This window comes from Pelophylax lessonae (assembly GCF_965119305.1).
Source record: "Pelophylax lessonae genome assembly, chromosome: 4".
Taxonomy (NCBI): Eukaryota; Metazoa; Chordata; class Amphibia; order Anura; family Ranidae; genus Pelophylax; species Pelophylax lessonae.
This window is the reverse complement of record NC_138771.1, coordinates 13,626,968-13,642,616: the sequence shown is the minus strand read 5'-3', so window position 1 is coordinate 13,642,616 and position 15,649 is coordinate 13,626,968. Positions and strand designations below refer to the sequence as shown.

Below are 15,649 nucleotides of genomic sequence, written 5' to 3'. Positions count from 1 at the left end.
TTAATTTTTAGTTGTTTACCTTATATCTTTGGTTTCTTTAGCTTCCTGCTACCCCTGTATCCCAAGTTCCACACAGCCAGCTCAACCCTACTTGGCACAGGCGGTCAAACTCCTGCAGCAACCTTTCAGTGGCCTCCTGCGTTTCACTGTGGGAGCAGAAAACGCCACAGCACTACTCCGAGAGCAGGACAGGACCCACCCTCAGGAGGCGGGAGCTAGCAGCAGAAGCTAGGAATTATAATACACCTGAGACAAGAACAGGTTATGCAGCCATCATACAGGCAGAGGAGCAGACTCCCAGGGTTAGTGAGCTTCTGTGGTACAATCGTACCTAAAACAAGGCATTTCCAGCAGCTGCTCTGGCAAATGCCAAAATCTTTACAGTTGATAAATTCTTTGACAAAATTTCAGCTAATCTGGCTATGATGCTGCTGCTTCTATGTTTCTCTTTCATTCATTGACGGACACAGCTTCTGATCTTCTTAACCATTGGGTTATTCTGCCCCCCTACAGGAGTAGGACACTAGGCAGAAAAAGTCTGGCTATGCCTATGGGGCAGTCCCAGGGGGTATACTCCCTCTCCCTGCTATAGGTACTCGGGTTTTTTTTTTTTTCTGCCTAGTCAGGAGTAATGACTTAGTTCCTTGCTGGAATCTCTGGTCCAGGCGTTTTTGGATAGAATTTTTTTCCCTCTGATTTATTTATTTTTTTCTCTCCTCTGAGATTGGCAGTTAATTGTAGGACTGGGTGACGGGCTGGATAATCTAGATCCAGTGGCCACCCCAGTGTGGCCAGCGAGCGCACGCAGACCTCAGCTCTGCGCTAGGTCGGCTGCGACACCCCATCGGACGAGGGGCTGGCCTGCAAGTTAAACGCCTCGCGAAGTCGCATACGACCAGTTCTCGGCCCATGTCGTAGCGTTCCTCCTTGCCGACAGCCCCCACCCATTTTGATGGAGCAGAGGTTCTGTCTGGAGCAGTGTCAGTCTGGTTCCTGGTATGGTAAGTAACTGTCGTTTCCCCCCACCCCCCCCCCCCACTCTCCCTGGAGGGTTTTGGGGTGCATGTGGGCCCCTCTATGGGACGGTTGGACCCTTGGGTTTTCCTCCGTCATCAGTCTGGTGGGCCATCTCGTGCCCCCCCCCCCCCTTCACTGACGCTGGGTCTGTGGGGTGGCCTTTTTCACCACCTAGGGTGGGGGCAGGGTGCCGTGCTGGCCATGGGGGGGTCCTGCCAGAGCCCCCCCTTTCTGCCTGTGCTGTTTTGAAGCCTAGGGATCCCTCCTGGGAGTTTTGTGTTGCCATTTTCTTGTAGCCTGTGTGCTTAATGCACAGCAGCTATGTTTGTGTAGTCTGGCGGCCATTTTGCAGTGGTTTGCAATTGAAAATAGCAGAGGCCATGACAGTGGAGCCCTCTGGGCAGCGATTTAGGTGGTGGGAGCCCCTCATCCCCCTGCTGCTGACTTCTGGATCTCTTCATTTCCTGATTGCTTTTCGTGCAGTGCAGATTCTCCTTGTAGCTGCGGTGCCTGGTTTCTGTGGGGTGGGGAGTCTGGTGGGGTCCCCTCTCTACTGATCGATTGGTGCTCTGTGGCTGGCAACCGGGTGGGCTGCCAGAGCGGTGGGTTTTGTCCCTTAGCAGTGTTACACTTTTTTGTGGGGTCCCCCTGGTGACTCCTGGAGTCTTTGGAGCACATTTCCGCACCAGATCCCCTCTGAGGCTGCGGGGTCCCCTGGGTCCTCTCCATCCATCTATGCACTGACTGCAGTCCTGGAGTCCTTGGTGTCCGGGGTGGAGGTTGCTTTTGGGCGTCGGGCGGGCAAAAAGCACCCCCTACCTCATCTGTCTCATCAGATCCTGAATCTGATTCAGCGGACATGGGTCACCCTTCTGGGTCTGCGACCACGTGCCCTGAATCCTCAAATAGTGAGGAGGATTCCTCCACTTCTGCAACCGCATACGAAGAGGCGCTGGTTGTAGCTGTGTGTGAGACCTTGGAGGACGCAACTGAAGCTGCGTCCGGAGGTGCAGGTTCCCTTTGACGTTTACAGGTCATCCAGAGCAGAAAGTGTTCCCTTTCCTATTTTGACAGACTTGTCACTAAATAGTCGGGACGACCAAAGCGTCCCCTTGGGGTCCCGAAGCGATTTTGCTTGGCGATGCCCCTATGAGGAGTCCCTTAAGAAGTGGACTGTTCCACCAGTGGTGGACCCTCCGGTTTCCAGATTAAACAAGGCAACCATGATTTTGGTTGAAGAGTCCCTGGCCTTTAAGGACCCGGCTGACAGGAAGGTGGAGGCTGTGGCCTGCAATGTGTACACCCTGGCTGGTTCAACCCTGAGGCCGATATTCACCATTGCCCTGGAGTCTCAGACTCTGATCGAATGGGCTAGGCTTTCGTGCCGTGTCCTGGAGGGGGAGTAACTCCCCCTGCCTTTGCTGAGCTGGAAGACTAGCTGGTCCAGGCTACAGTTTTATCTGCAATGTCTCTTTGGATGCGGCTCCCCTAGTGGCTCGGCTGTTTCGACAGTGGTCCTTTGGCTTGTCTTTTGACTCAAATGCTGGTGTGTGGACCAGACTTCCCTTTCAAGGAGATTGCCTGTTTGGTGCTACTCTGGATGACATCATTAAAGGTCTCACAAGGGGGAAGAGTACCTTTCTCCTGCAGGCTACTAAGGACAAGAACCCTCTTAGACATTGGCCCTGCTTCTCGGCTCATACGTTTTTTTTTTTTTTTTTTGTCCTCCTGGAAGATCCAAGTGAACTTGGTATGTCAAGTCAAGAGCGGGCTTTTCTAAGACCCTCGAACAAGGCCCCTTCACCATGAGGGTGCGCCCTCACCTGTATCTGGGTTGGGGGCGTTCACTGGTTCCCCTCACCCGTGGACTCCCCTGGTACAAGTAAGTTTGGTCAACTAAGTAATTCGGTCCGGTTATAAGATTGAGTTTCGTTACCGTCCAGTAAGGTTCTTCCTTCCAACGTGGGACTGCCCTCGGTCTGCTTACAGACTTTTTGGACCTTTTTTCTTTAAAGGGTGATGGTCCCGACTTTTTCAGGGGTTTTATGCAAACCTGTTGGATTACCTCAGTCTGCAGGCGTTGGACCAAGAGGAGTGGTCCCTTCATCCGGAGGTTTCATCAGTTGTCTCCGGTGGGGCATCCCCGAGGTGGATCAATTGGCGTCCCGGCTCAACAGAAAGGTGCAGAGGTTTGTGGCTCTGTTACGGGATCCTCTGGCAGACACCACGGATGCGCTGGTGGCCCCGTGGGGTCAGGATCGTCTGATTTATCCCTTCTCTCATCCTTCTGCCAAGACTTCTATGCAGGATCAAGGCAGAATGGGGTTCCGGTCATCTCAGCGGCCCCAGACTGTCCTCGCCAGGCTTGGTACGCCGATCTGGTGCGGCTGATCTCCAACGTTCCTTGGAAGCTTCCTCTCAGGGAGGATCTGCTGTCCCAAGGACCAGTCTTCATCCTGCTTTACAGTCGCTGGCTTTGACAGCTTGTCTGTTGAACGTCAAGTGCTGATGGATAGAGGTTTGTCTGAGTCTGTGATTCTAATGCTGTTAAAAGCTAGGAAATCTATTTCTTTTTCTAGGAAGATCCACCATCGTACGTGGAAGACGTACACTGCACGTGGTGTGAGTCTTTGGGTTCATCCTTGCTCTTTTTCGGTGGCTCAGGTCTTGACCTTCCTTCAAAGGGGGGTTAAGCAGAAACTGGCCTTGAGTACTATCAAGAGTCAGATGTCGGCCTTAGCCGTCTTCTTTCAACGGCCCTTGGCCACATACTCCTTGGTGCGTACTTTTCTTAGGGAGTTAGGCACTTGACGCCCATCCAGTGCGGTCTCTGTTGCTGCCTTGGGGCCTCAATTTGGGGTGCTCAGTCCTCCAGAAGCCTCCTTTTTTGAGAATCTTCTGGCGATTTCCCCTGCTTACGCTGTCCCAGAAGGTGGCCTTTTTGGTGGCTTTCACCTCTGCGCGCAGGGTGTTGAAACTGGCGGCACTACCTTGTCATTCACTTTACTTGGTGGTTCACCGGATAAGGTGGTTCTTCGCCCCTGTTGGTCGTTCCTTCCTCAGGTTGCCTGATTTTCTTTTGAATAAAGACATTGAGTTGCTTTCCCTCTGTCCCCAGGCCAAAACAACCAAAGAAAATTTGCTTTGCATGACTTGGTTGTGGTCCAGGTGATTAGGGTGTACCTGGCAGCTATGGAGTCTTTTAGGAAGTCACTTAGTGTGTACGGATGGGCCTTAGAAAGAGTTATCCGTTTCCTCTGCGACCATTTCCAGATGGATCAGACAAACAGTGATTCAGGCCTATTCCATCAAGGGTCAGGTTTCTCCTTTCCCAGTCAAGGTGCACTCTACTCGGGCGCTCAGTGCCTCCTGGACCTTCCGTCATCAGGTGTCAGTGACGCAGGTTTGCAAGGTGGCCATCTGGTAGTCGGTGCACACTTTCACAAAGTTCTATAAAGTGGATGTGTTGGCATCTGCGGATTCTTCCTTTGGCCGCAAAGGTTTTGCAGGCTGCTGTTTAGAGGACCTGGACCTTTTTTTGGTTGAGCTCCTGTTTACCTAGCTGGCTATAGTTTAGCCTTGGGAACTTATTTTACGCTGTTCCCACCCCTCATGTTTAACACTGCCTTGAGACATCCCAATGGGTTAAGAAGATCAGGAGCTGTGTCCAGCAATGAACGAAAGAGAAAATGGGATTTTTGACTTTACCGAAAAATTCACTTCTCTGATGTTCATTGCTGGACACCCCACCCACTCCTCTGTGGAGTTGTAATTCTTCGGACACTGCTTGTAACTATAGCAGAGAGAGGGAGTATACCCCTGGGGCTACCCATAGGGGTAGCCAGACTTTTTTTTTTTCTGCCTAGTGTCCTACTCCTGTAGGGGGCAGTATAACCCAATGGTTAAGAACATCAGGAGCTGTGTCAGTCAACGAACATCAGAGAAATGGATTTTACAGTAAGTCAAAAATCCCATTTGTTTTTTAAGTCTGTTTGCAGCCTGCTATGTAGTTCTATCTAGTGGCTGTTACATGGAGCAGTAGTTATCGCAGCAAATCTCCTCCATAAAGAAATGGATTTCTGAAACTGCCTTTCTAGAGAGGAAAAAGAGGAAAATTAGCGATTTCCAGCAATTTAAAACTTCCTAGCCTGTCTAGTCTCAATCGCCTAAAAAAAAACAAAAAAAAAACCATGAAAGCAAAAAACATTTAAACTAGATGAGTAAACTCACTCTCAGTTCATAAATCCATTTCACTTCTTTTAAAGCAGTAGTCAAGTAATTTGCTCTGTATCAAAATTCTTAACTATAGCTTAATTGATGCGCTTTCAGTAGGCAGTGTCCTGTAACAATGTGTTAGGCGCGCTTCTTGAAAGCTTTTATGATGATTACTGTTTCCGATTACCATAATCATCATATACCTGTGCAACTTTGTGCCAATAAATGCGCTCTTCATTATTGGTTTGGCCATGCTGTGAATATGCACGTTTGCTGCAGTATCATGAATGTCTGTCTTGCTTAGAGACCCTGTCACCAACCAAAAAAAAAAAAAATTTGCAGGTTAAACCACAGAAAATTTGAGTATTTTAAATGGGTTTTTTTTTTTTTTTTTGCAGCATTTTTCCTTTCTATGAACGATTTTTTGACATGCAATGTGCCGCTGACGATGCTATCAAATTTGGGTTTGTTCAGGGAGAGTGGATTCCCTATCACAGCCCCTTCCTCGTTGCATGTCGTAGACACTCCCAGAAAAGGAGTGGGCTGTCTGCTACCTTTTGCTGGCCTGGCTTCTCTGCCCTTCCCCTCCCTACTTAACACTATGTTGTTTCTGGGGTAGTAGCCAAGGAGCATACTTTAGAGTGTCACTTGAGTGACCGGTTTGACACTGTTGACATCACATCAGTGCCCAGCAGTAGTGTCAGGCCCTTGGACCTTTACATAACAAGTTTTTTTTTTTTGTTTTTTTTTTAAAGGCAAAGACCGTACATAAAATGTTAAATGCATACATTATATGGTAAGATTGTTGTTGCAATGAATGGTTTGGTGACAGGGTCTCTTAAAAAAAGATTGCTTATTTTTGTTCTGAAAGCTGAAGGAGTCTGCGCACCACTACAGGTTCTGCGGGGAGCTTGAGTGCTCTTTGTGGTAGGTGTGTGCTTTTCCTTCTACATAGCTTTATAATTAGAAATGTGCGTGTGTTCAGCGGTAGACTTCACTCTCTGCCGTAGACAAGACTTCTTCTCCTCCCTCTGCCCTCTCTGCTGTAAACGAGACTTCTCCTCCTCCTCCTACCCTCTTCTGCCATAGACGAGACTTCGCCTCCCTTTGCCCTCTCTGCCGTAGACGAGTCGTCTTCTCCTACCTCTGCCATAGACCAGACTTCTCCTCCCTTTGCCCTCTTTGCCATAGACGAGTCTTCTCCTCCTTCTGCCCTCTCTGCCGTAGACGAGTCTTCTGCTACCTCTGCCCTCTCTGCCGTAGTTGAGAAGACTTCTCCTTCTGCCATAAACTAGACTTCCTCTCCTCCCTCTGCTGTAGACCAGACTTCTGCCCTGTCTGCCGTAGACCAGACTTATCCCTTTTTGCACTCTCTGCCTTAGACGAGACTTCTTCTTCTTCTTCTCCTTCCTCCACCCTCTGCCGTAGACGAGACTTCTTCTCCTTCCTCCACCCTCTGCCGTAGACGAGACTTCTTCTCCTTCCCCCCACCTTCTGCTGTAGACGAGACTTCTTCTCCTTCCTCCACCCTCTGCCGTAGACGAGACTTCTCCTTCCTCCGCCCTCTGCCGTAGATGAGACTTCTTCTCCTTCCCCCACCTTCTGCTGTAGACGAGACTTCTTCTCCTTCCTCCACCCTCTGCCGTAGACGAGACTTCTTCTCCTTCCTCCGCCCTCTGCCGTAGATGAGACTTCTTCTCCTTCCCCCACCTTCTGCTGTAGACGAGACTTCTTCTCCTTCCTCCACCCTCTGCCGTAGACGAGACTTCTTCTCCTTCCTCCACCCTCTGCCGTAGACGAGACTTCTTCTCCTTCCTCCGCCCTCTGCCGTAGACGAGACTTCTTCTCCTTCCTCCGCCCTCTGCCGTAGACGAGACTTCTTCTCCTTCCTCCGCCCTCTGCCGTAGACGAGACTTCTTCTCCTTCCTTCCGCCCTCTGCCGTAGACGAGACTTCTTCTTCTCCTTCCTCCGCCCTCTGCCGTAGACGAGACTTCTTCTTCTCCTTCCTCCGCCCTCTGCCGTAGACGAGACTTCTTCTTCTCCATCCTTTGTACTTTGAGAACCAAAAGGACTAGTTTTGCTACAGATAATCTCTATTTTTTTTACGATTTGTAAACCTCGTTTAATAGAATGTGTTCAAAATGACTCTCGTTTTTCTATTGGAACATTTTTTTTTTTCTTGTTTTACTCGCATTCATTTCTGTTCCATTAAAGTGCACCCTAATATTTCCACTAGTATGTAACCACATCCACCAAACCTATTTATATTGGATGTTGATGTATAAGCGTTAGGAACGTGTGATATCTGTACACGAATCCTGTTATACTGAAAAAGATCAATAAGCGAATTCTGCTTTTTCTTTGATTGGTGAAATGAGCTGTGGTGGGTTGAGCTGCTTTTATTTGAAGACCTGGCTTGTTGCTTTTGCTTTCAGTTATGCTGCATGCCACTAAATTATTTATTTTGATTTTTTGTTTTGTTTAATATAATGTAAATCTTTGTAAGGTTGCTGTTCATTAGGCCTGGTAATGTTGTTACACTGTTTTTAATAGCATTATAAGACTGTTGTCCACACAATGAGGCTGACTTTCTAAAGGAATTGAGAATTTTAAAATTAAATTTTGTAAATATTCACTTCAGTCATCCAATCCAAATCCATTTTATACTTATTTTATCTGCGCGATTGGGTATTCAAAGTGAGCTAGAATTTTTAGATTTTTTGTATCACTGGATAACGAAAGTGAATAATTACGCAGTTTATGAGCATTCTCAAATTCTTTAGGCCCCGTTCACACATGGTGAAATCTGCCTGCGTCTGCTTGGTCAACAGGGGATCTGTCTGCTGATCCCTGCTAAGCAGATGAATGACAGGTCCGTCTCTGCTTATGCAGAGCAGACAGGGGCCCTCTCTCCTCTATGAGCGGTCAGATGTAAATGGATGGCCTGTCTGTTTTACACCCAACTGCCATCTGATTTGCTTGACGAAAGGGGAATGGATCCCCATCTATCTGTCCCTGGCGGATTGGCCGCAGGCAGATGTGAACGGCCACATATCAGTTTACACCCGCCACTCCATAGAGGTGAACAGAGGTTCCAGTTGGGTCTGCCATGAGAGGGGCCTAAGTAAATCAGCCCAGCTGAATGAACATATGTGAACGCCAGGCAGATGAACACCTTTTTAATCCCCCAGCCCCCCTGAAATATGAACCTAAAACTCCCCACCCCAGCTGCTTCTGGTCTTCATCCTGTCCAGGCCAAAATAGTTAACATTGTGGGCTCTGTCTGCAATTCAATTGTATTGGGGCTGTATTCTGAATGTCTTCTGCCTTAGAATATGGACCTAATAAAAGTCTGTGGAAAAGTCACAGCTAGGGATGCACTGATCTATCAGCTGCCAAAAATGATCAGCCGAAAATAGGGTTTTCTGCGTTTTGCAGATAGGAAAAAAAGGTGCCGATAATGGCCTGCTACATCCCTTTGACTTAAATGCAAAATCACGTCCTGTTGACTTCAATGCAAAAACAGCCACCTCATTAATTACATTTTTAAAAACTGTCTGTTTCGGTCAAGTGCATCCTAAATTTTCGGTTTCGGCACTGGAATTTCCATTCGGTGCACTACTAGTCACAGCCAGTGGCAGGGGATGAAGACCTGGAGCAGACGAATCAGATTTGTGGGAACTTTTAGTGTAGATGATATTCAGGAAAAGAGAAGGTGGGTTAGTGTAGTACATGTAACTTTAATGCCAGGTTTATTTTAAAGGAGTAGAAAGTGCAAGCAGGACCTTGGGCTGCTATTGCTGCTCGTTCACTTTACATATACAGATTGGGACATATAGACCAGGTGGTGTCTCAGCCTCAGTAATATGCAGCAGGTTTAAGGACCGGTCTATACTGCTTGTTGTGGGTACCTGGTTAAACAGGATTACAATTCCTTCAGCACAGTAGATAAAACCATACACACACTGACTCTTAAACTGCTTGTTTGTCTGGAGTGCAACTATGTCTGTGCATCTGGCGCATTGGGGCCTCCTTCACACAGCATTTAGCTGCATAAATTGAATTCCAGCAGCAAGGATCAGCCGATTTTATTGCAGCTGTAATGACAGGTGCATGCAAATAGCAGAGGCCGATCAGTGGTCTCAAAACTGTGGCCCTTTGCCTTTATCCAGCCCTTGGCGCACTTTTCCTCCCATTGGCACCAATGAGACAACAAGGCGCTATTTCTCACATGACACCGACTGGGGCTCTACTCCCACTGACGCCACCGACCGGGGCTCTACTCCCACCCCCCCCCCCCCCCCCTCCTCCTCCCACTGACGCCACCGACCGGGGCTCTACTCCCCCTCCTCCTCCCACTGACGCCACCGACCGGGGCTCTACTCCCCCTCCTCCTCCCACTGACGCCACCGACCGGGGCTCTACTCCCCCTCCTCCTCCCACTGACGCCACCGACCGGGGCTCTACTCCCCCTCCTCCTCCCACTGACGCCACCGACCGGGGCTCTACTCCCCCCCCCTCCTCCCACTGACGCCACCGACCGGGGCTCTACCCCCCCCCTCCTCCCACTGACGCCACCGACCGGGGCTCTACCCCCCCCCCCTCCTCCTCCCACTGACGCCACCGACCGGGGCTCTACCCCCCCTCCTCCTCCTCCCACTGACGCCACCGACCGGGGCTCTACTCCCCTTCCTCCTCCCACTGACGACACCGACCGGGGCTCTACTCCCCTTCCTCCTCCCACTGACGCCACCGACCGGGGCTCTACCCCCCCTCCTCCTCCCACTGACGCCACCGACCGGGGCTCTACCCCCCCCCCCCTTCCTCCCACTGACGCCACCGACCGGGGCTCTACCCCCCCCCCCCCCTCCTCCCACTGACGCCACCGACCGGGGCTCTACCCCCCCCCCCCTCCTCCTCCCACTGACGCCACCGACCGGGGCTCTACCCCCCCTCCTCCTCCTCCTCCCACTGACGCCACCGACCGGGGCTCTACCCCCCCTCCTCCTCCTCCTCCCACTGACGCCACCGACCGGGGCTCTACTCCCCTTCCTCCTCCCACTGACGACACCGACCGGGGCTCTACTCCCCTTCCTCCTCCCACTGACGCCACCGACCGGGGCTCTACCCCCCCTCCTCCTCCCACTGACGCCACCGACCGGGGCTCTACCCCCCCCCCTCCTCCCACTGACGCCACCGACCGGGGCTCTACCCCCCCCCTTCCTCCCACTGACGCCACCGACCGGGGCTCTACTCCCCCCCCCCCCCCCCCCTCTTCCTCCCGCTGACGCCACCGACCGGGGCTCTACCCCCCCTCCTCCCACTGACGCCACCGACCGGGGCTCTACTCCCCCCCCCCTTTTCCTCCCGCTGACGCCACCGACCGGGGCTCTACTCCCCCCCTCCCCCCCCTCCTCTTCCTCCCACTGACACCACCGGCCGGGGCTCTTCTTCCCCCCACCCCCCCCCCCCCCCCCCCCGCCTTCCTCCCACTGATGCCACCGACCGGGGCTCTACTCCCCCCCCCCTCTTCCTCCCACTGACGCCACCGACCGGGGCTCTACTCCCCCCCGCCCCCCCCCCCTCTTCCTCCCGCTGACGCCACCGACCGGGGCTCTACTCCCCCCCCTCCTCTTCCTCCCACTGACACCACCGGCCGGGGCTCTTCTTCCCCCCCCCCCCCCCCCCCCGCCGCCTTCCTCCCACTGATGCCACCGACCGGGGCTCTACTCCCCCCCTCTTCCTCCCACTGACGCCACCGACCGGGGCTCTACTCCTCCGCCACCCACGGGGCTCTACTCCCAATGGCAAAGTCTGCCCTCCCAAGTCTTGAAGTGCAGTAAGCTGTCCCTTGACTACTGTACTGTAGTAAAGTTTGAAGACCCCTGATCGATATAAACTAAAGACAGGCTGACATTGGCTGCCACACTTTGCATGTAGCCACACACCAAGCAGTTACCTGCGGTTAGAAACAGATGTCCCTAAGTGCAGGTAACCCCCATGGTATGTGGCTAAATGGCCGTGTGAAGGGGGCCCGCCCTACTATTTATGCCAATATAGTGATGAGCAGGAATGTATTCTTATGACGAGGTCTGACACAGCAGCTAGTCGTCATTTATTCTTTTAACTGCTGAAATGCATTACTGGAGTGATGGAAACTTAAATCCATACTATTTTTTTTTATTCTGATCTCCGCTTCATTTGGAATAAACCTAGTGAGGAGTTTGGGTTTGTATGCAAGATAAGAATGGGTTGAAACTATCATGCTGAACCCAGATGGATACATTTTTGTCATATTAAGATCTTGTGTACTGGGGGGGGGCCTGTACCTGTTTTGTTCACATGGAGAATGGAGCTTCTACAACCCCCCACCATGCAAGTTCCAGCACATTGGACTCCTATGTACCTATGCACACAAGTTCCTGTCTTTGTAAATGGCATGTACCAGGCCTGTTGACTGCACCTTCATTTGCATGTTGAATAATTTTATTGACTGATTCTTCTGTTTGTTTTGATCTTGATTTCTGGTCCTGCTTAGACTGTTCCCCCAGTGCACACGAGACACCGCCGCTCTCGCTCCGCAGGGGAGAGATGGGTAGACCATAAGCCATCTGGTAGTGTGGAGACCGAGACGGTCATGCAGCCTCATGTCCCCAATGCCATCAAAGTATCTGTGGCTAGCGAAAAGGCGTTGGCAAAGTGTGACAAGTACATGCTGACACACCAGCAGCTGGCCTCGGATGGGGAGATGGAAACTAAACTTATTAAGGTAACAGATATTCAGAAGGGGGAGGGGGGAGTGTGTGTCTTTATCCTTCATTTTATGAAGACAAAATTCTTGAATTCAAAAACTGCCCTAGTTTTCCCACACGACCAGCAACATTTATTTGTATGCAATCTTACATTTTTTTATATAATGTATTCAATTTCCTAGTTGTGTGTGGTGGTGTTTTTTTTTTTTTTTTTTTTTTTTTTTTCTTTTTTTCTTTTTTTGTTACCCCTCCTATCCTGCACATTCCGGTGAGCACCGTATATCTGTGACAGTCTGCGTTCTGTTCTAATTTGCAGCCAACAGTGTATAAATCTTTGTTTTCAGGGTGATGTCTTCCGGACTCGAGGTGGAGGTCAGTCTGTTCAGTTTACAGACATTGAAACCCTCAGACAGGAATCGCCTCCTGGAAACGGGTATGCTGTAGTCACCATGTAGACATTGTGGATTGCTATTTACAAAGAACTCTAACATTTTATGTTGGAGATTTTCTGATAATTCCAGGCATTGACAAAATGCCTATGAAGTTGTAGTCATTTTTGTGAATTGCCTTACAGCCGCAAGAGGAGATCCTCTGAAAATCGGCCTCCACCAGCAGAGAGCACAGATTCGGAGTGGACAGATGTAGAAACCAGAGTAAGTATGATCAGATGTGTGACATGGGTGTTTTTGTGAGTCTTGTAAACCATATAAGTGATGGTTCTTAAAATATGGCTAAAGTTGCTTTGGCTGTACTTCTCCTGTGGGTCACAGGAGTGCAGTCCGTTCTGCGGTTCAGCGGGGTTTGATCTCTGTTTTCAGTCTTAGGGGTGGTGGGGGACAACTGCAGCCATCTAGGTGAGTATACATTTCTTTTTTCTTAACAATTACTATTCTTCACTGTTAGACAAACTGTAATGCAAGTCGGTCAGGGCTCGACAAACCCCAGATGCCAGGTCACCATTACGACAAGAAGTTTTGTCTTGTGCCCGAATGCTCTCCCCGCACTTTCCCCCGGCTATATATCCCAGGCTGTTTGCCCATCTGCAGGGCCAACATAGCGGTAGAGGGGAGGGAGGACAGTGAACACCACCTAGTTGACCTGTAAGTGACGTCACTTCCGGGTCCCCGTTGACCTGGAAGTGACGTCACTTCCGGGTCCCCGTTGACCATTTCCCTACCCATCAAGGCAGGTAAAGAATGTAATGCAGTGTGATTTGCATTCACTGGATTCATATTTTCGCCCAGCTAGTGCAGGTTGTGGGCTCTTTACCTATTTAAAAAAAAAAAGATTGACACCCAAGCTCATAACCCGCCCCCCCCCCCCCCCCCAAAAAAAAAATTGAGGCCCCCCACATACGCATGTACAAACGTAAACTCTTGCAGTGGGGAGCCTACACCTGAAACCATTGATTGCAATACACAAATTGCATGTCACCGTGCATGCCGAATGTGAGAAATAGTCCTAGCATCAGATCTCCTTCACCACGCTAAACTAAAGACCTATAGGGGGCTTTTAAAGTGTCGCCTATGGAAAATATAGGGTGCCGATATGTAGGGTCTCTATTTACTATGTGCAACCTCCGCTTTATATTTTACCAAACCACCATGACCACTTCAGTGATTTAAAGTAATCATGTTGGTAGGAATCAAACACTGCACATGCTGGGATAGTTACAATTATGTGCTGGGGCTAGTTGAACCCCTAGCACATGTGACTTACTGCTGGCGGGTAATTCTGGCGCTGGAGGAAGAGTGCAGAGCTGTTGCTTCCTGTATCTCTCCTCACACGCGGAGTGCATTTGATATCACTCAGTCTGTGACAGGATGGAGCTGGAACTATACAGGAAGCATTGGCTCCGTTTATGTTCCTAGCTGACACAGCCAGGACATCAGGCTGAATTTGTGGGTTTTAGGGAGCCGCACCACGCAGGAGACTTGGGATGTCTGGCGACAAGACACCTGTCACTGTGTAGTCCAGGCGCCAAGCCGCTTATTCTAGTCGCCAATGCGACCTGGCACCTGGGGTTTGTCGAGCCCGTTTGTAGATATCGCACCTAAACAATTCTCCTGTGCTCAAGTGGTATGCGGGAAGGTGAGTGGTATATGTGACCCTTGATACCTAACCTAAAGTCATGCTGCCCGCTCAGGACCATGGGTATCCAAATATACAGCAAAACAACGAGAAGGGCACACCGACCTTGTACATTACCACTAGAAGTTTATTACAATTAAAAGAACAGCATACATAATACTGACAAAACACTTGATGTATACACGCAATTTTAATAAAAGTGGAACCAATCGCCTCCAAGACTGCTGCGATGCACCGAGAATTCAAGGGGACCTGGTGGAGTCCGTGTAGGCTTGGCTGACTTGTTTCGAGGGAGGACCCTCTTTAGAGCCAGGCGCTGATTTAAACTGGCTCCTAACTCTTTTAGCTGGCTCTTGGATTCAAAGCAAAGTTAAGCCCTGGCATTAAATGTAATGCTATATGGAAGTGCTGGACACCCCACCACTCCCTACCCTTCTGCTTTGCACTTTAAAAAAATGTTTTCCAGCAATGTTCATCTGGTACTACTTGTATTCTCTGGATGACCTTCAGTTCTGGTATTGATATATTTTTCTGTTTCTTTTCCTCCCCTTGCAGTGCTCTGTTGCTGTGGAAATGAGAGCCGGCTCTAATCTGGGGCCTGGGTACCAGCATCATGCGCTTCCCAAGTAAGTCAATAAAACAGTAGGATCCTTTCCCCACTTAGTTGTTGTAAACCCCCTTTTTTTTAACCTATAGGTAAGCCTTTATTAAGTCTTGCCTATAGGTACTGTAAATATCTCCTAAACTTGCACTGTTTAGGAGATACTTACTTTGCATGCAGCTGATGACGTCATCGGCGCATGCGCTCTGAAGGAACTGCCGCCCGTGTCGTGGCCGGCGGCTCCCGTGCGCATGCGCAGGAGTGACGTCACGCGGCTACGGCCAGTAATACAGCTGGAGTCCGCAGACCCGGAAGGAAGACAGGTGAAAATGGATGTGGCCAGCAGCGGGGACAATGCAGGCTTTGTTTGCAGGTAAGTGTCACATATTTGCAGGTAAGTGTCACATAATGTGCTAGTATGCGATGCATACTAGCACATCATGCATTTACTTTGCAGGGAAAGAAAAAAAGGAAGTTTACTTCATCTTTAATCAATACAAGACTCATTGAATTTATTTGACGGTGTTTGTGTCTTCTCCCCAGTCCAAAAATTCTGGTTGGTTGGTTAGTTTTTAACATGTAGAAAATATTTCCACAATTACTGAATCAACTTTTCATATAAATGAGCGGCATGACTCGAGTGCAGCCCCTGACATCAAACCAAGGGCCACACATAACATTCAATGAATAGTCATCATCAGAGATTGCTGGCACACAGCATGATCTAGTCAGACTATGGGCATTATACAAGAGATGGTTTGAGACTATAGACCTAATACAGGAGGTGGTCATAGACTGCAGACACAATAAGGGGAGGTGGTCATAGACTGCAGACATATTACATGAGGCTGCTAGAAATCACTACTATACCAGGGCATTAGGGAAACCCAGAATAAAATCTGCAGGGGCCCCGAGGGCCGTACAAAAAGTATCAAAGGGCTTCATGTTCCCCCCAGGCTGCAGATTGGGCAC

General features: G+C 49.9%; 1 protein-coding gene across 1 annotated transcript in view; it reads left to right on the top strand.

The window, feature by feature from the left end:
* Positions 1-14,706, top strand: part of KIF23 (kinesin family member 23) — a gene marked incomplete at its 3' end in the record, with an annotated part of 67,911 nt that extends 53,205 nt beyond the window's left edge. The window contains exons 18-22 of the mRNA XM_082256314.1: positions 42-302; positions 11,772-12,002; positions 12,330-12,418; positions 12,560-12,638; positions 14,632-14,706. Of these exons, the coding sequence (XP_082112440.1) occupies positions 42-302; positions 11,772-12,002; positions 12,330-12,418; positions 12,560-12,638; positions 14,632-14,706 (735 nt within the window). The remainder of the gene's footprint in view (positions 1-41; positions 303-11,771; positions 12,003-12,329; positions 12,419-12,559; positions 12,639-14,631) is intronic.
* Between the last annotated feature and the right edge of the window lie 943 nt (positions 14,707-15,649).